Genomic DNA, 12,713 nt, shown 5'->3' on the forward strand with positions numbered 1-12,713 from the left:
AAGGCAAACAAGACGCCACGGTTCACGTTAGGTGGTGGTTGCTGCACTGTCACAAGGAAAGATGGTAAGACCAAAACTAATAAAGTGAAGTTCCAAGTTAAGATTTTGCAGGAGTGAATATTGAAGGAAAACATGTATAGAAATCTGTTCATTAGTCAGGAGTAGGGATATTAACCTAGCGAGCAGCTCTGGAGGAATTAAAGAACTGCATCACTAATGTTTCTACACTAGCCTCTATTTTTAAGCTTATACTGCAAATCTATTTTCTAAACAGGTTCATGTACTTTATGCAAATTAAACATCATCAAACTATTTATTGACGCGTATGTTAGGAACAGTTTTTTCCTTTTGTGTGTGTGTGTGTGTACAGTAGACACATGCATACTAAAATATATTTCATGTGTATTTCCAGTATACAACTGTCTCAACACCCTTATTATGCCTTGTAATGATTAACTGGCTTTGATATGACCCAAGTAGGACTTCTAAAATGAGAGCCTTTAAGTTGTCTTCCCCACACACACACACACACTCGCAGAGTCACCCTCCCCCCTGCACACGTGCCACCCAGTGAGCCGTCTCACTCTGGCAGGAACAGGCACTCCTGTATGCTGAGGAGCAGCTGCTCCTCATCGCCTGCACACAGGTGGTTGCGGTTTATTATTCTGTCCCCATCAGTGATACAAGTGCCCCCCTTGTTTTGTTGTTTCAGATTTTTTGATTATATCCCAAATGTGGAAAAAACAACGTTGGAGATCTTGTAAGGGGCGTCGTGACACGGTGACGCAGAGTACAGAATGTGATCCGCCTTCCAGCAGTGGAATTTCCCAGTGTCCTGCTTTTTTATAGAGATCGCCGATAAAGAGTGACGTAGAAAAAGCTGGCAAGGAAGTGTGGAGTGATGACATGGGCTGAATGGTATTTTGCATTTTGCCAACTCTGTACGTCCTCTGCGAGCCAACTGAACAAACACTCTGAGTTGTAGTACTGTCTGTTCCTTGAGGCAAAGTCCTGCGTACGGCTTGTGACTTTCACTCACATGAAGCGTTTTCCACGTTATGTGGCTCTCTGATGGTCTCGATCACAATGCAGGGAATGCAGATCCCTTTAAGTACATTAAATACAGACTTTTTTTTAAACATTGGTACATTTCGCAAAGAATCATTTAATGTAAAAATTTGACACTGATAAATCATCCCATTATTTTTCACTACCTCTGTTTTTAAAAGTATCACAGAATTTTTTCATAATTCTTGAGGTGTTTTAGGTTTGTTTTTTTCCCTCCAACTTGACCCCTAACCGTAGTTGTTGCACGGGTGTTTCTGCACTACCCAGTGAAGGTGTTTCTCTTTTTTTTATGTCTCTTAGTGTGTATCTGAGAACTAGGCCAGGACAGTGTAAACATCTGGCTGAATCCAGCACTTGCTGCCTGTTGAGAGCCATGACAGATGGAAAGGGAGCGTATGGCTCAAACACTTCCATCTTTGACTGCACAGCAGTTGTCTTCCCAAAATAGCCCGTGCTCTACGGCCTTATATGTGCAGGCCTGTGTGGTGTGCCTGAGGGGGCATCATGTATCTAGGCCACACAATACGGGCTGTGGGCTCATTGTTGCTGCTTACCAGCAGGCCTATCACTGCCCCAGGGACGAAGCCTATCTCTATGTCTCAGGACAACACACCATGCATCTCATTCAGCTCAACCGTGAGTGTCTCCTTCACCTTTTCTCCTTCCTGGACAAAGACAGTCGGAGGAGTTTGTCCCTCACCTGTCATCAGCTGCGTGAGGTCTTCCTGGACCCCTGTCTCTGGAATCTACTCCACTTCAGCTCCCCTTGTCAGCTCAGGAAGGACAACTTTGTGCTGGGACCCTCGTTGCGTTACTTAACTATTAGTTGGTACTCCAGCATGGTCCTGCAAGTGTGCAACATTGAGGACTGGTTGAAGAGCTCGTTTCAGAAGAACATCTGCAGTAAACACAAAAGCCTGGTCAGCACGTTCCTGGCCCATGTCTGCTATATGTGAGTGTTTGTGTGTGGCTCTACCCTGCTGTGTTGTGTGATCAGAATGACAGCTGATAAAAGCTGAGAGAGGACACTGTAATATCCTGTAATAATACCTCAAGCACTGACTTTTAAACACCTTAAAAGTAGAGTAGAATTAACATGACATTGGCACAGCTTGTGTTCATCTTGACACTGGCACGAGAACAAATTGCGTCTCTCTTTATGTGTCTTGAGGATGCTCACACAATTTGGGGGAGGGGATGTTGCTTTCAGGGTCATTTACACCCACATCAGGGAACCAAATGGTTTTCATTTAAAGGCACGTCGCTCAGTCTAACTGCCATGTTTAGCTGCAGGCAGCATGGAACATGATCATTAGAAACAGATGGCATATCCACAACTGGCTGTGGAGACAGAAAAATGACACATCTGTGGGACACAAGACTGATTCTATTAACTAACATAACTGTGGTCACATATCAAAATATATTTAATGAATGACGTGACAGTTGGACTTGTTAGGTCGCTGAAAAGTAGCCGTTTTGGCTTTTGGCCTTGTGTGCGTGGCCGGGTCCAGGCAGGAATCGTCCCGGAGAGGCGTAATGAGGTCTCTGGATAATTTCTTCAAGGCAGCCAGTAATAACAGTCGATGTGAGGGAGCTTGGCCACCACAGCTGGCCGGGACAAGAGGAAGGGAAAGGGGGAAAGGGGCAGTCTCAGTGGCGTGTGTACAACCCTGTGAGGACTTCCTGTATTGTGAAATTTGAGATTTGTGATGTGAGAGCTGTGAGATGAGTCAGAGTTTAGAACCACCCACTTCGTCTGAGGCTTGCATCTCTGTGTCCTTAAGGCACACTCTCTGCATACTGATAAACCCTCCCAAATTGTCAGAAGAAAGGAAGCGCACGTGACAAAGTGGGAGGGAACACAGAGGCTGTGGGGGTGATAAAGAGTGACTTGGCTCCAGACCCTCCCAGTCAGCTGCATAGTGGAGATTTATGCAGGCAGGTGGAGCCTACAATTGGCTCTTTGTTGCCGTCAGAGGAATGAACATGTGCTCTGTCTGTGCCTGCCTCTTCCTGGATAAGACTCCACGCAAACTCTGACGCCAACCTCGTGTCTATAGTCTCTTTTTTTATCTACATGGAAAAAACTATAAAACATAGCATGTCTTTGGGCCTCTTTTGCAGTGTACTTTCAGTGTAATACTCTGCAGAGCCAGAAAACTACAGTAAATCAATTTTCTTAAGGTCACAGTATTAGAATTATACAAGATTAATTAACATGCCTGATTTGCAGTATAGTGTGGGCTGCGCAGTGGGTGGCACAAGAAGCTTTGGCATGAGACTGGTTAAACATTTCTGAGTAGTTTTACTCCGATCTTTACTGTGCACCATTTGGATAAACTGATGCTTTCTCTTACATAACGAGAGCATGCGTGACTTTTGCTTATGAAGTGCTTAAGAGATTTATCTGACAGCTGCTTTGGAAAATATTTACTACTAAATCTAGAAAATAGAAGGTTCCAGCAATGTTTTAGGCTTTTTTTGACGCAAACCTTTCCCCTCAAACGACTGAAGGACACGAACAGTAAATGTACACTACGTCTCAGTTCCTTTTAGAGCTCACTGGATAATTTGACCAGACAAATTAACCGTTAGGAAACCAAACGGCTCATTACAGGCATGATTACAGGTTGGTGGTGTGGTGTTCTGCTTGTGCTCAACATAGACCAGTCTGCTCTTGCTGCTGTTTCTTTCAATGGGAACTACATCATGTCTCAAACATAAATTAAAGGCATAAAAAAAAATTCTGAACATTTTAGGCACACACTGCTAGGTGGAAGCACTTATATTTGCCCTCGCTACTTTGAGAAGATCAAGGTTTTTGCTTTTCTTTCATTTTCATTCAGCTGCTACGTTCCTACAGTTGGCGAACATATGAAATATTATGGGAATGAATTTGAAAACTAGCTTACAGACGGAACAAACAAAGAAACCCATTAAAAAGAAATTATTTTCCACTTAAAAAAACAAGGTGCTATGAGGCGGTGCTTTAATGCGCCAACAACTAAATGCCTGTATGTATGTAAGTGCACATATTCTATGTGTGTGTGCAAGACAGATTCAGATAAGTGGGTATGTACATATTGGAATAGCACACAAAAGAGTCTGCGCACAGTGGAAGTTCCATGAGAGGGCGGATTATGTAATGGGTTTAAAAAAATACTACTCCTCTTATCTCTTGCTTCTATCCACTTCCTATCCTATGTCATTAAAAAAGACAAACGAGTCTCTAAATGGAACTGTTTCTTTTTAGTGCACTGCCCGACTTCCTCAATATTTTGTTAATGTCAATAGCGTCCGATCACATGCTCTGCTAAAGTCTCACTCTGAGCCCATGCAACAATGCAGCAGGGCACATGGATCGACTGCATGCTCAGAGGTTACTGGGGCACTGCCCTCAACACTCGCAGGCAGCTGGAATATGTCGGGCTCACATGTGGTGAAGTGGTAAGATTATGTAAGTCTTTATGTAATCTGCATCTGTCAACATGAATGACACTCACTATCCCTTGCCATCCCGGTGCCTGTCTACCAGCTCTGGCCTGCCGCTAGGTTGCAGTGCACTGAATGACAATCCAGCAGTGCATGCATTTCACAGAAACACTTGACATTTTGTTTTCAGAAGCGGTTTTCTCATTAAAATTGTTGTCGGCTCTTTTTTTCTTCACTTACTCACAAAAGCTTTTTAAAGAAAGGAAACACACATGGCCCGGTGGGACTCGGTGTACACAGAAGGTCTAGGTATTTAACAGCTCTGTCATTAAACACATCATGTGTCCATCTCGCAGTATATATATCCCAAGGCATTATGAGTAAAGATGACACAGTACAGGTTTTGTACTCTGTGTGAAAAGTGAAAACCTGCCTCAGTTAAGCGACATGACTTACGGATGTCTCTACCACAGGTGCCCCAACTTGCTGTCGCTAACTATGTCTGGCTGTGGACACATCACTGACCGGGATGTGATTTCTGTGCTGCAGTGCTGCAGGAAGCTACGCTACCTCCACCTAGAGAACTGCGTCCGCATTACTGACTGCAGCCTGGAGGGCGTGGTGGCTCACGGAGACAATCTGGAGGAGGTGAAGGTGGATTTTTGTAGGAATATCACTCAGGCAGGGCTGCAGCACTGTAAGGAGATGAAGCCAGCCCTTCAACTGACTGCTGAGAGGAGCGCTGACTTGATCCCCGACAGCAAGCCTGAGGAGAGGGTACCAATCAGGAGGACACTGCAGAAGGTCCTGCAGAATTCCTGATGGTAGCGGCTCACACCCACACTAACTGGGACCATAAAAGAGCATTCATGTAACTTACTGTGTAATGACTCTACTGTGATGTTTTGTATGATTTGTATTTAATTTTACTTTGTTATACCTTTTATATGACACACATTAAATATAAATTTCTTTTAAATCTTGAAGAAATAGTTTGACATTTTTGGAAAAACGTGTAGTAAAGATGAAGATGCCACCAGGAGCTGCACAAACTAGAAACGGGAGGGAGCAGATCGATTCTATCAAAAGGTTAAAAAAAGACATTTAGCAACTGCAGAAACACAAACTGTTTTCACACCGCAGCCCTGAACTTTTGTTGATTTTGAGAATGTGACAACACAAATGGATAGACATAGCTGGACTAGACACAAAACAATCTTTGACCTGCCAGCTCGCTTGTACAAAGTCTGTGCAACGTTCGATTGGGTCAGTCTGTGCCCGTGTGAGAGCAGCTGCAGGTATCAGTCCCGTGTATCCATGGCCTTTGCTCTGCTCTCTGCACTCTGCTCTCTCTATCCAGATAGTTCACCTGCCAAACACGCTAAACCAAACACAGTAGTGTCTGAGGCAATCTCAAGCTATGTCCCAAGTTGTTTTCCTGACATTGTCCAGAGTTCCCATGTGCCAAATAATGACAAAATGACAAAATTTGAGTTTGCATAAGGGGTCACGTGACCTGTCTCTTGGCCAGGACTAGTTGACAGGCAACAAATGGAAACTTCAGGAAGTTTCTTCTTCCAGCAAAGTAGCTGCTGTCACACTGAATGACAGATCTTCTTTTGCCTTGTCTTATTTCCAGCACAGGCATAGGAGTGTTATCAATCATCTCTGTGTATCTCCAAATGATTGAATAGTCATTTTCCCTAAATGTCAAACTATTCCTTTAATAGCATTTGATGGTTTGATTACATTTTTTACAACCACTCCAGCATTAAAAAGTAAAATACATAAAAAACCCTCAAACACGTGTGTGGTCGTGATCTCCATCCAGAGAGGAAGGATTCTCCCAAGGAAAAATGCCTTAAGCCTGAGTTGTCATCTTACGTAATAGTGACAAAATTAGGCTGAACAGGCGTGTCTGTAAATACCATGTGACAGATTTATGACAGGTGACTGCGGCAGCAGGGTACTCCTTAATCGCTAGTTTCCGACACCCAGTTTTCCAATTTTTAATTAACTGAAGCAGTTCAAGTCGAGTGAATTTGATATGATACAAAGATAAGATGTAAACCTCCAAAGCTTAAGCAATTAAACATCATCATCCAAAATCATGTGAACTTCACAGAAAACTGGCTTTTTTGGAGATTAGGAACTTGTTAAACATACAGCTTTTGTACTGAAAATTAAGCCTTGAAAGGCGATGCAGGCACCCCAAATTTTCTGATTTCTTGCAAGCCATCAGTCTATACCTAGATGGTTTGGTAACAAACTGTTATTACACTAATTGATGCGTTATTACGATAATACTGTACTGTAGGAAAGCAGAAAATGGTGAGAAAAAGGCAGGCAACAAAAGGAAGACAGACTGGTTAATCGAGAGTTTCATGTTACAGAAAGACTGTGACTCAAAACACAGAAAGAAAAGAACTAGATGGTAAGCTCCAACAGGTGAAAGACCTGAACTTAAACCCTATCAGGCTGGTTTGGGATTAACTGAATGGGCAGAAGAGTGAAAGAAAAACACTTGTGGGAACATCTGCAACGGTTTTGAGGGGGAAGAAAAAACTTTCCACGTAGTGTTTTATATCTATAGTCATAAGTCATAAGTAAGGCTGAGTGAGTGCAAATAATGAATGTTATTTATGAGACACACAGATTATGGGGGATTATGCTAAATTAAAGAGTGTATATGTATATTTGTATGAGTTTGACAAGAACATCTGAAAAGCACACAACTCACTACTTGTCCTTATCTAATTATTCCTATTTTCTTTTTGTTTGGCCATGCAAAACTGATTAAGCAGTGTAATGTGGTCCATGTGGTTTGGACTACAACGGTGGCTCTCAGACCACAGAATCCTGGACTCAGTGCAGCTGGGACCTTGGATGACCAGGTGGAAAATACAGAGTGAAACTAATAAGACTGTTCCTCCAAGTACAATGCAGCACATGTCAGTAATACCACAAACTCCAGAATGACCACAGAGTGAAATCAAAACATCTCTAAAACCAGTTCAACAAAAGCTGAACGTAAACCAGGTAGGGGTGGAAATCATAGCATAACTGTTAGACTTCATTAGCTGTAACTGTGCGTACCTAAAAATCGACAAGTCAAGTTTTATTTTCATCTACATGTGGGAGAGGATAGTCTAGCACGTACTGTTTTAATCTTGGTTTCCAACAAAGCAAGCCCCAAGCCAACTATAATTATCGTTCTGGACTGAAACACAGGTGCACTGTTTGGAGGCCAGACAACAAAAAGTGTATTATTTACCATCAAATACTGGCTGAAACTGTTAGGAGCTAAGTAGGGAGAAAAAGTCCTAATGCACATCCGGCTGCCTGCAGCAGTCATGCACACAAACAGCACTGAGTGTCAGACATGTAAAAACACGACTGTATCAAAGCATCACTGCTCTGCTTGTTTCTACCAGGGGCAGTGTTTTTATGGTTGGATGATTGTGAGGGAAGATAATGAAGAAAGACTTGAACACGTGTCCATGTGTTTTAGCAGCTACAGCTGATGTAATGTGATTTTTCCTTTACATGTGAAAAAAAGAAAAGGTTTTCACAGGACTCTTTGCAGTCCTGTGTGAAAAACTAAGTAAACCCTTACAGTTTCCCTAAAAATTAAGAGGATAAGCAGCAGCCAGGTGCTGCTAGTCAAATCCACTTGATGAACTGATCATCAGCAAGTGTGGGCATATCTATAAAAGCGGAAGTTCTGGCAGTTTGCTGGTCTGGAGCATTCAGGTGCTTGTTAACACTCCTTCCCAAAAGTGGATGTGGATGCAAAATCACACTACAGGCCTCAGTTAGTGTGTTAAATGTTAAAGTTCATGGCAGGGAAACTAGGGTTGGAAGGGTTGCCAGGAGAAAGCCTTTTCTCACTTAAAAGAACATGGCAGCATGGCTTATGTTGTATCTGAGTAAACCACAAAACCTCAGGGGTAATCTCCTTTGGGCAGACAACACCAAAGGAGAGATGTTTAGCCATAATGCCCAGCACCGTGTTTGGAGACAACCAAACACAACAAACACATCATGTCAACTGTCAGACACAGCGGTGGCAGGGTGGTGATTTGGAGTTGTTTTGCAGCCACAGGACCTGGTCACATGGTTGCAGTCATCCTTGAACTCCTCTGTATAACAAAGTCGTTTAGGGCAGTGTTAGTTTTTGTAGCAACTTTTGATTTAGTTTTAGACACATTTAAACTCAAATCATATTGTTTAAGTCATAATTCAGGCATCTAAATACCTTTAGTTTTAGTCCACTAATTATCACAAAACTTTGATTAGATTCAGCTGACAAAAAAAAAGTGTGAAAGTTTTTCATGTTATTATTTTTCATGTTTGTTATTAAATGGTAAATGGTCTGTATTTGTATAGCGCTTTTTACTAGTCCCCCCTAGGGACCCCAAAGCGCTTTACACACCCAGTCATCCACCCATTCACACACACATTCACACACTGGTGGAGGCAAGCTACAGTTGTAGCCACAGCTGTCCTGGGGCAGACTGACAGAAGTTACCGGTGAGAGTTCCTCAATGTGGTTCAACAAGGGCCTTACTTTCCTTGACGTCCAATGTGAAATGTCTCCATATGTCTACTCTTCTCTTCCTCCAAAGGGTTGACATTTTGGGGAGCATGGGGCTAGCTGCACCATTTCCCATTAAATGTGGGTGTACTACCTGACTGCACAAGGAGATTACCTCCTACCTAATTATCTTCCCAGATTATTTTCATAATGTCAATACATTTCATCATATTTTGTCCTTTTACATCAGTTTTTATTTAGTTATTGGGAAACAAAAAGTAATTGACCAAAACTATGACGAAAATTATTGAACGAAATTAAACCAGGTCCAGAGTAAAAGGTGAGGTTACAACAGAATGTCTGAAAAAGAAAAGACAGGAAAGAATAGCCCAGTTAAAGTCCGGACCTCAAGCACAGAAAGTCCTGTGAACAGCTTTCTTTTTCATATGAGTGTATGCAGTCGCTTCAGTCTATCTGGACTATGAATAAGGTATTCAGGTCCAGCCTTCACACTTGTGGATTCTGGGAAAAGTAATTAGCAAAAAAGGCCGTTTATGCTTTCTGTTTTAGATATCTTTAGAGGAAGTTACAGTCTAAACTGAGCAACAACTTTCTGTGTTTTTTCATGTATAAACCCATGTATCCACTGAATTTGTAGTCTTCTCGCTTCATGAGAGGACTGTTCATGAGAGTGCTGGTGAAATATAAATCCCCCCGAGATCAAATGTGAACCCCCACAAGCATATGTCTCCACTTGTTTAAGCAGTCCTGGGAGAGAACACAGTGGATTTGGGTGTTGTGGATAACTACATCTTCAAACAGACCACACTTTGCAATTATATCCCCATTTTATGAGAATAGCCAGACACAACTTTCACGTTCCAGCGTCTCAAGCTGAATATTGTGCAATTTTAAGACTGAACTGAATGGCCTTTGGTCACATAATCCACTCAACAGGTTGCCCATCTGCAAAAGGATCTCAGCAAAGGTATAAGGCATGAATGTCACTCAAATGAAAATAGGCAAACATTAACAGCAGAACATACTCATTATGCAACACACTGACCTCCTGTATGATTATATAATCATATTACCGGGCTATTATTATAACTGATGCATCCATGTAAGGCAGCTGTGTGTGAAGTAAAATATTTGTTGGTAAAATAGCATGAAAAGCACAAGCCCAAAATGTGTATGTTAAGTGCTTGAAAAACTTTATTTTATTTACCATTTTATTCCTTCCCCCCAAGAGGAAGCTCATAACAACAGTATGGCGTCAGCTTCACTTTCTGCAGGCTTATGTTCTTACCTGCCAAAACCTGCACGTTTAAGAAGGGAGCTGGAAATCGGTGTACTCTGAGGCCTCACCGAACGAAAAGCACAGCAAGATTTCAACTCTGTGATCCTGTCGGAATATCATATAAAAAGCAAATTGCAAGGGATTGATTGAATTTGTTAATGTTGCTCCATTAGAATAACAAATTTCATTAAAAATCCTCTGCCGAGGGACCCAGCTAATCATTTTAATTAGCTGCTCTTGTGGCGTCACGTGGAGAGATGAAAGACCGTGATGTTAATGATGTGGCATTTTCTCGTGTTTCATTAGGCAGTCTCTTACATTTTAATGTCCATCAAAAGAGAAAAAGGTCATTTTTAATTCCAATAATTAATTTGTTAGTATAATTTGTGTTTAAAATATACAGCATGATGCTGCTGGTCCCTGACAGATGAGGTAACAATAGCAGATTAAAAACAACAGTTGAAAATCAACATGTGAATAACACCGAGGCGCACGCTTCCAGAAACACGTTCTTGCAAAGTTTGCTCTCCGTGCTCTTTTGCCATGAAATTATTCTGTTTATTTTAGTCCCCCAGCTTTTACTTAATGACCTCTAAAACTGACAAAAAGGGAAAGTTAAAGCAATGGAAAAGATCCTGAACAGAGATTGTGTTCTTTTAAGCAAAAGAAATTCACTTTTTTTTCAACTTAGCCCTTATTTGGTGATTTAGGATTGCACTCACTTGGCAGGCTAGGAAAGGAGACGACTTGCTTTTCATCTGCTGTGATCAGTTGTTTCATTGTAAAAACAACTGTTGACGGTCTTGGCAAAAGTTTGCACTGGTGTTAAATGGACCAGCTGTGACTTGTCCAGTTTCTACTCGAGTATATTTTTCAAATTGCTTTGCCTCTGATGGGAAGCTTGACTAAGTCTCACAAACCTCGAAAATGTAATGATGCAAAGAGTTCGAGCAGGTCTCTCCACCTGTAAAAGGAATAGTTTGAATATATTCACAAACAAGTGAAGTTCAAAGTGACAGTTGTTAATTTAACCAACCAGCAGCCCCAAAGTCAAATAATTAAAAAAAGAAAAAAGAAAAAAAAGCAATATAATGATTTAAAAATTGGAAATATTGAAATAAATAGGAAAATGCATAATGGGATTCATTATTGCAACAAAAGAGATCATTTGTGTGAAACACTAGAAAACTGTGAAGTTTCAATAGGATTTTTCTTTTCGAGCATTTCTTTGCCTAGTTTGTGTTTGTCTGCTTTGGATACATAATATATGTTATATAAAAGATGGAGGGACATCTTTTGTAACCAGTGAGTGATGTGACTCACTGGTTCATCCTTGAGCTGAGCATTTCAGCGGTTGCCGTCTTAGTTTTTCCTGAAACAACAGACCTCAGTCAGGGTTGGATCTGACTGAGAACCCTGGAAAGCTGCATCCTCATACTGCAGTGACGTGTCAATAACAAAGTGAGGTACACCATAAAGCATACATTCCTTTAGCCTCCTTTTTGATTATAATGGGGAAAATTATTTACAAAAGGAACCCCACGCTGCTTCAAACACAATGGAAAACCTGCAACTGAGGCCAAAAACTTCTCAGAAAACCGTTCACTGAGCTTATAGATGATGTGAGCAGTAGGCTAATTTTCCCAGACTTCTGTTCCATTTAACTAGTGTTTGAGATCAGAGGCTCTATCCCCTCCTGCAATTACAAAGAATTCATTTCTAAAGTAACTGCACGTTGGCGTCAGAATCATAGAACTAGAATCATTTTTATATACATTTAGTTTATCTGACTCTAAGTATTCAGTCATACATGGCTAACACCCTAAACACCAATGGCAGCAGAGTGTCTGAATAATCCAATCTTGCACAAACTCTTTCTTTGCTTATGAATAGCCAACCAACTGTACAACCTTACATATGAATATACATGATATCCATGATACTGGGGTGATTGTAGCTCAGGACAGAGATCAGATTATCTATTAATCAGAAGGTGGAGGGTTCAGTCTGCATGCCAAAGTATCCTTGGGCAAGATACTGAACCCCAAGGTGCTCTCTGACGCGTAGAAAAGAGCTTGTCTGAATATACATTAGCTGTCAAAGTTACATTTCACTCCATTCATCCTGTTTCCTTCCACAGTAACTGTAAATTTGAGAAGTGGCTTTTTAAAAGTGTGTTTAAACACCATCCAATACTGTTAGATTCAACATTTGAACTATATCACCCTTTTATCCACTTTCACAAATAACCCAAAATATTCCAAACCATGCTGCCTCTTGGGGGTTTACATTTATTTTGTCTTTCTGGCTGTGCCTTCTTGGGAACATATATGAACACTATACACAGAAATTCTTTTATAGGGAAAAGTGCAA

The 12,713-nt window shown here is 41.3% G+C and overlaps 1 protein-coding gene across 1 annotated transcript; it reads left to right on the forward strand.

Annotated features, from left to right (window-relative positions):
• Positions 1-1,448: 1,448 nt before the first annotated feature.
• On the forward strand, positions 1,449-6,306 carry fbxl22 (F-box and leucine-rich repeat protein 22; the record flags this gene model as incomplete). The annotated part of the gene is made up of 2 exons (XM_080874520.1): positions 1,449-2,020; positions 4,977-6,306. 2 exons carry the CDS (start codon positions 1,449-1,451, stop codon positions 5,323-5,325), a joined length of 921 nt encoding a protein of 306 aa, XP_080730646.1. The 3' UTR covers positions 5,326-6,306.
• Between the last annotated feature and the right edge of the window lie 6,407 nt (positions 6,307-12,713).

Source organism: Rhamphochromis sp. 'chilingali' (assembly GCF_963969265.1).
Source record: "Rhamphochromis sp. 'chilingali' genome assembly, chromosome: 2".
NCBI lineage: Eukaryota > Metazoa > Chordata > Actinopteri > Cichliformes > Cichlidae > Rhamphochromis > Rhamphochromis sp. 'chilingali'.